Raw genomic sequence first — 7,247 nt, 5'->3', positions numbered from 1 at the left:
CCCCGGCCGCCATCGCGCACGCCCGGCCGGGTCGGGAGGGGAGAATGCGCCGGACCGGTCGGAGGAGAGTGGGTGGTTACCGCGAGCGGAGCCTTGGGCTTTTCGGCCGGATTTCTTTTTTGGGGGTTTTGTTCTGTTTTCTTTCAGGCCGCACGCGCTTACCTGTGTCTGCTCGCCTTGCGGGGTTCGGAGTGGCTTCAGATGAATAAAAGAAATAATAAACCCAGAGATGCGGTTGCACGCACAGGAGGTGGGCTTTCCAGGGAAACGCCCTGCAATTGAAGACCTTTGAGCCTGAGCGGGGAATGGCGTTTCTATTAAAAGCTAGTAGATTCAGGGATTTTTTTCACTCTGCTTCAAAAAAAATGATTACTGATGCGTAACTTTTTTTAATCTGCCAATCATAAAGCACGTCAAAAAGGAGTGGGTCGGTAGATACATTTCAATGTTTGTTTACATTCAAATGCACCATTAAGAGCCAAAAATTCTAAAAAATATTCCGCAGCCTTTGCACCTTACGGTTTCTCACTCTTTCAGGCCAGTAAGAGGGATCAATAACCTGGTTGCATCTGGAAGCATAAGGCATTGGCTTACTCTTTGAGGTCACCAATATTGTGGGTGGCAAGAAGGTAGAGGGGGCGTAACCATGAAACGGTTGCAGTGGGACCCTTGCACGTTTGCGTGGGCATGAGAAATGCTGGAATGGCTGAAACCGCAGACGTGTCCCCCTCTTAGTCCTATGGGCAATCCGTAGGGCACAGGCTACACAAGCGTGTGCCCTATGGCTTGCCTACAAACAAGTGCATCCTGGGCCCGGCGTGCTGGGAAAGCGAGAGGTGGACTGCAAGAGTTCTTTGGGCACAGGGCACTGTGATAACCTGTGATAACATACACAACTGCGTGCTGCAGTACCCCACGGCACGTTGCTGTTGCAGGCTGGCTCTGCTGTTCGTTGCACCATAAACGTACAACACTGCACCAGGCTCCGTCATACAGACTCAGTGGGAGCAGAGGAAAAATGGCTGCAATGTTTCATTTTTTTGTTTCAACTAGTAAGGCCCGATTTGTCTTAAGAAGCAACCTCGTACCCCTGGCCTTCAGTTAGCTTCACCTGGCGTGTCCCACCTCAGGTGTTCACCTAAGCACATGGCGAGAGACCCTGCAGCCCCCTGCAGCTGTATCCAGCCCTTCGCTTTTCCATAGTGGGTTTTGCAGCTAGGTGAGAAAGCACAGGGCCTAATTTCTAAGTATTTTAATTCCTTATGCTCTGTTCAAGTAATTGTGGACATAGAAAGGGAATGAATTTGTCTGGACCTGCAATCATTTCCAAATGTAGTAACCCGGAATACTAACCTTGTGGTCGGAACTTCATTTTTTGAGCTTTTTAATTCTTTGTTTAGTGTCAGTGTGGGACAAACCCACATCTGTCAGAACCGGTGCCTAGAGTCGGTTGACCCAGACTGTCTATTTCAAAGCCCTAATTAACAATCTTAAAACTTTGGCCTGGCTTTGTACCACTCCTGTTTTCCTCCTCCTACATGCCGTTCGGTACTTGCGGTAACACACTGGACACCTACACTGAGCATGAAGTTCCTTCTGTGTTGTGAGAAGTCTGCAAGAGTTCAAGGGGAGACTGGGCAAATACTGGCAGGAGAGATATAGGCAGGCGTAGCAACGGGATGGGGTCATGGTACCCTCAGCCCAAGGCTGGTGGAAGTGTCATAGCTGGCAGCCTTGTTCTTTTCCTGGGCATCAGCTTACGGCCACAGCTGGATAGGCCGTTGGGTCTGACACAACATGGTTGGTCGCTCATGTGCTCCTGTGCTTCCGTGAGCTTCTCCCGGAAAATGTTGAGCCTTCCTTGGTGTCAGTAACGTCAAAGTTGCTCTGCTGTTCAAAAATCCAGTTGGAAATTCCACCTGACTGAGTAAATGCCTTTTTGTCGCAGCACTTTCTAGAGTCATTCACGCCGTCTTCATCACCAGGAAGCATTTGTGCAGCAGAGAGGTATTTGAAAATGGGCTGGCCTGCCCATCGGAAGAGTTATGTTGTGTAACTGCGGTAAATCCCTGCCCTATTTGCTATGTATCCGTGAGCTTATGGACACATTTCGAGGCTTTTGTTTGAACATGAGGGAACTCTCATGACTGGAGCTCTGAATTAACTTTCTTCCTTTGCAGTGCTTTTGACCGTGGATGTGCATGGATATGCTGGTATTTAAAGTTCCCGTGAGTGCATTCTTAGGGCTAGAGTCAAAGAACAAGAATGTGAGGGGAAAAGCAGTCCTTTGTTTCATGCTACTTTGGGCACAGAGACCCTACAGACGTCCGCAACAGTCACATTATTGCAGAATGAATCCTCCAACAGTGTTAAGTCAAACTTTGATAGCGTTATGCATCATAGACGTGGAAAAAAAAATTTTAAAAAAGTTACTTGTAATTTGGCTAGCTTGGAGCCCACTTAGTATATGGGATTCTTAAAGCATAGGCTCAGTGAGCACATGAATACGTATGAAATACTGGAGAAGAATTAGCGTGACTTTTGTAGATGGAAGTTGTATCTCACAGATCAACTGCGATGTAATGCTGGACTCAGTAAGCGCATTGCTAAGGTTCACCTAATCAGTGCAGGAGAGTTCAAAAAGTCCGATAAAGCCCATCACCAAAAAAATCCTAGTGAAAACTGCAACAGCAGGAGAGTTTTTACTGTGATCATAGGTGGTTTAAAATGAGGAAAAGAAGAATTATGGAAGTTCTGCTGTAGGGGAGGTTGACAGCTGGAACCTGTCCATATATTCATAAAAGATGTGGGAAAGGAGATTAATAGTAACACAATAACAGTGGAGAATTAGTCGTATTCATGACAGCCAAATCTAAGGCTGACTACCCAAAGTTACACAAGAATATTACCATATTGAGTGAACGGGTGATAAATTGATAACTGAAATCCTAAATTAATGTAATAATGGAAAGATTAACTAAAGTGATAAGAACAGAATGACAGGCTCTAGCCTTGCTGTTACCTCGCTGAGAATAGATTTGGGATAGTTCTCTGGGAATATCATGAGCTCAGTGACCAACGTCAATCAAAGGGAAATAAAACAGCAGTAATTATTTGGAAAGAAACAACATAAACCTCTTTATGTTTAATTTTATATATTCTCTGCAACCACAGGTACCGTCATATGTTAAAAACAGTTTGCAATTCTATTAACCCATTTCATAAAAGGAGTAGTAGAAGCAAAAATGGCACAAAAAAGCAACAAGAAAAGATTGTGGTTATGAAGACTAAGTGGAGCAGGATTCTTGAGCTTGGAAAAAAGAAGTGGGTGTGGTATGGCAGACATCTACACAATTGGTGATGATACAGAGAAGATGAGTTGGGAAGGACTGCTTACTGTTTCTCATAGTCAGGTACCAGAATAAGTAGACCACGGATATTAAAAGCAGTGCCACCTTTGGTTCAGAAAGTTGTAAAATGCTTACTGTTGGAAGCTGACAGGGTATATGACAGGAAGGAATATTCAGTATTTTCTGTTTTCTGCTCTTTTTCTCTGAAAACCAGCTACTTTCTACTGCTGAGGGCAGCAGACTATTGAGCTAGAAGAGCAAACCAGTTCTTACTGCTTCCTTAGGTAGTTCAGAGTACTTTCCTGGCTGGCTGTGCTCAACTCCTCACAACATGTGGAGCAATATAACACCGACAAAGGATTGGGAAAACATGGAAGCCACTTTTCCCTGGGCAGCAGGATGGTGCAACCTTTGCTAGTCGAGTAACCAAGATCCCGCAGCCAGATGTTTATGTTGGAAGCATCCTTGGATGTGAAATTTGCTTCCCTGGTAGGCCACCTCAGAAGACAGAGGCCCAGCACATATTTTGGTCAGGGGTTTCTGTTACTGTGCATTGTTAGTAAAATGTGCTAAATGTTCTTAATTTAGGTCAGACGTACTAATTACCTTAAGGGTGCCTGAACAGTAAACAACAATGACCCTAACTGAGAAACTAATTAGCTTTGAAAATTTGGTTTTCTTAATCATCAAAGAAGATGGGATAAAGCTCATCTTTAATTTAGAGAATTATTATTATCAGTGGTCTGAAGCCTTACACATTACTCATTCCCACACGAGGGTTGGATTGAATAAGACTCTGGAGTCTGTAGCCTCATGCTTTTGCACTTCTCTTCTTCTCATAATAAAGTGCAAGCATAGTCTGAAATTTAAGATGAAATCTCCTATTTTGAAATTGCTTTCATTTAAATGTCTGTCTAAATTTTAAGTTATATCAGTTTTACATCTCAGAATAACAAAAAGCACCTTCTGTACTTAAACTAGCTTTTCCTGTTTGTGCTTAGTAATTCTCATTATTATTATATGAAAACCACTATTTGCCTAACAAAAGGTGCACTTTTCATGATCTGAGTGTACCTGTTGTCACAGCAGATCTTGATTTTCATGTGCTTTTTTGGAACTGGGAAATAATCAGATATTTCATTGTGCTATTTCAAACAAATGCTGGTTAATGTCTTTCTTTGCCATTTAAATCTATATACCTGCAGATCTTTATATAAAAAGATCTTTTTAGAAATTGATACAGTTTATTGAATAGTTTTTGTTTTAGTAAAATCAGTTTAAATACAGATAATGAATGTTCAAATTAAATTGAAGTAATTTATTTAAAATTGCATGGGCATATTTAACACTTGGATAAAAAAATGTCTCTTCAGGTGAAATGCCAGGAAAGTAGTGGCTGCCATGTCAGTTTATTTGGTCAGTTTATTTGGAAGTGAGGAACCAGAATATTCTACCTCTAAGTGACAATGAAGGAAATATTAACGTTTTTCTTGACATGTTCAGGCCAAAACAAAGAACAAAAGGAAGCAAAAGACCTCACACTGAAAGTAGTTTCTTCAAAATTAGATCAAAAACTTGGCCCAAAACAAAAGAATTTAAAAGGAGGTGGTTGGTGATGAAGTGTCATAAACTAACCTAATGCAGAAAATTCAACAGTAGGAGTCAAAATACATCTTGCAAATACAAAATTCAGTGCAGCTTTTTTGTGTTTAACAAGTTTGTCTAAATGCTGCTTCTTCCTCTTTTCTTTTGATATGAGAAATGACAGAGACAGATCTACCATAGGTGATATGATCTAGACAGTCAAGTGGTAGCTATGAGAAGAACTAATGGTATTTATAACCAACTAATCTTCACTATTACCACAGTATAAGTATTTGTTTTCTAGAAGCGTACACACTTGGTCCTGAATTACAGGAAAAAGCATAAACAGGTTTCAGTGCAGAAACCCCTCACAGTAAAGGTTACTGTTGTTTCTCAGAAAATCTTAAGTCATTACTCAGGGGCATTTGAAAAGCAAGTGGCATCTTAAAAATTACTAGGAAAGGAAGAGAGGATGCAAAACAGAAAACACAATCATGCCACCGTGTAAATTCACGGATTTACACTTTGAATACTGCATGCTGGTCCAGTCATCTGAGAACACACCTATGGGAGGCAGAGAAGCTATCAAGAATGGAAATAAAAATGAGTGGTTTTCATATAATGAAACTGAATGTAGTGTCAGCAATGGAAGACAGTGGGTGGAAAGTCAGACGTGTGAGGAAAAGGACTATGACAGAGGTTTGCAATGTAGCAAGTGACATACGGAGAAAAATAGGGAATGTTTAGTCACAGTTTCTTGCAAGCTGAGAATTTAGAAGGTATCAAAGGAAATTATCAGGCAATAGCGATAAATAAAAGCAAGCGCTTTTACTTGTACAGTAAATAATCAAATGGTGCCACTCAGTGCTGTCATATTATGGAGGACAAAAGCATAAATACGTCAGAAAAAGGATAAGAAAAAAATAACACAGGGTGTGCTCATCAGTGGTTGCTAGAGACACAGGTCTGAACCCTTGACTTTGGAAGTCCCTAAATACTGATTGGCAGAGTTGGAGAGTGTACAGGGAAAAGACCACGCCACACATGCTTTGCTTCTTATACTTTCCCTCTAAACATCAGTTACTATCTGCTGTGAGAGAGAGGATGAATTTAATGGACCTTCAACAGGATGTGGTAAAGCAGTTTAATTCTATTCTCCTCTCATAAAGTCTGTCTGTTGAATTTTCCTAGAGATCTAGCAGAGGTGAAGGTGTTAAGTGATATGAGACAAATGTGATTTCTTGCTTTTTAAAAAGCTCATAGGGCACATTTAGAGTTTGGATTTAGTTCTGTATCATGCTTTCTTCTCTGTTTTCCTAGTTACATATAAAGAAAATTATTTGAGAAAGTAGTACATCTAAATGAAAAAAAAAATTATAACAATGAAAATAGCTTGTTGAACATTTTTAAACAGGAAGTATTTGTTCTGCACAGCTTTATTTTGCCTTACATCAAAGATGCATAATAAAATTGCATAGGAGGGGCTGATATGGGAGTTCCTTGAGTGTTATTCATCAAACATTTTTTTCATGTACTATCTTTACTAATCCTATGACTCCTTTTTACTCACATCAGGTATCAAAACCGAAACTTTCTATATCCATATTCCTTGCATGAAAGAGAACAATTAGGTAGAAATCACTCGAAGAATAGGTTATTTTAAAAAGAACAAGAGCACTCCCCTAACGCATTGGAGAGTTTCTATAATCTGCAAAACAGAGTTGGATATGGGTTAGAAAACTCTTTGAAACTATGAGAAAAATACATAGTAGTCTGAGTTATGGGAAATTTTAGATTTCCTCGACACAGTTTTGACAAAAAATGCTAAGACGTTACAGTAGTAATCAATCATACCCTGATAGCAGCTCGAGTATTCTTGGAGACAATACCAGACGGATTTCTTTACTAAGGTATCACTGAACTATAAATACTGCCATGTTACATTAACTTTAAAAGCCACGAATCTTAATTTAAAAGCGGGGACTGAGCAGTGAGAAAAGTTGTTTGAGAAAGTAATCTTGGAACGAGTGAGCACAGATAGATTCAAAACTGCCACAGTAGGTTCAAGTGCAGTGTAGACAAACAGCTTGGTAATAATTAAAGCTTCAGGTTTCATGAGACCAAATTTTGAGGCTGTAAAGCAACTAAGAGGCACCCACGGACTGAAATGTGAAAGAGACATGGAATCACATGAAGATAAAATTTCAGTAGTCTGGGCTTGAGTTTCAAGCAGAAGAAGTATGTAGATGGGGAAGAACTATGGACCTGCCTGGACCACTAAACACCTGACACAGGGCATTGTAGGTAATCAGG

The 7,247-nt window shown here is 40.6% G+C and overlaps 1 protein-coding gene across 1 annotated transcript in view; it reads right to left on the bottom strand.

The window, feature by feature from the left end:
- The window catches only part of DSC1 (desmocollin 1), a gene marked incomplete at its 5' end in the record, with an annotated part of 29,708 nt that extends 25,834 nt beyond the window's left edge, over positions 1-3,874 (bottom strand). The window contains one exon of the mRNA XM_009285628.1: positions 3,849-3,874. Coding sequence (XP_009283903.1) covers positions 3,849-3,874 — 26 coding nt within the window. The remainder of the gene's footprint in view (positions 1-3,848) is intronic.
- Positions 3,875-7,247: the final 3,373 nt, after the last annotated feature.

The sequence above is a fragment of the Aptenodytes forsteri genome, unplaced genomic scaffold (assembly GCF_000699145.1).
Source record: "Aptenodytes forsteri isolate BGI_AS27 unplaced genomic scaffold, ASM69914v1 Scaffold23, whole genome shotgun sequence".
Taxonomy (NCBI): domain Eukaryota; kingdom Metazoa; phylum Chordata; class Aves; order Sphenisciformes; family Spheniscidae; genus Aptenodytes; species Aptenodytes forsteri.
The sequence above is the reverse complement of the archived record's forward strand: the minus strand, read 5'-3'. Positions and strand labels throughout refer to the sequence as shown.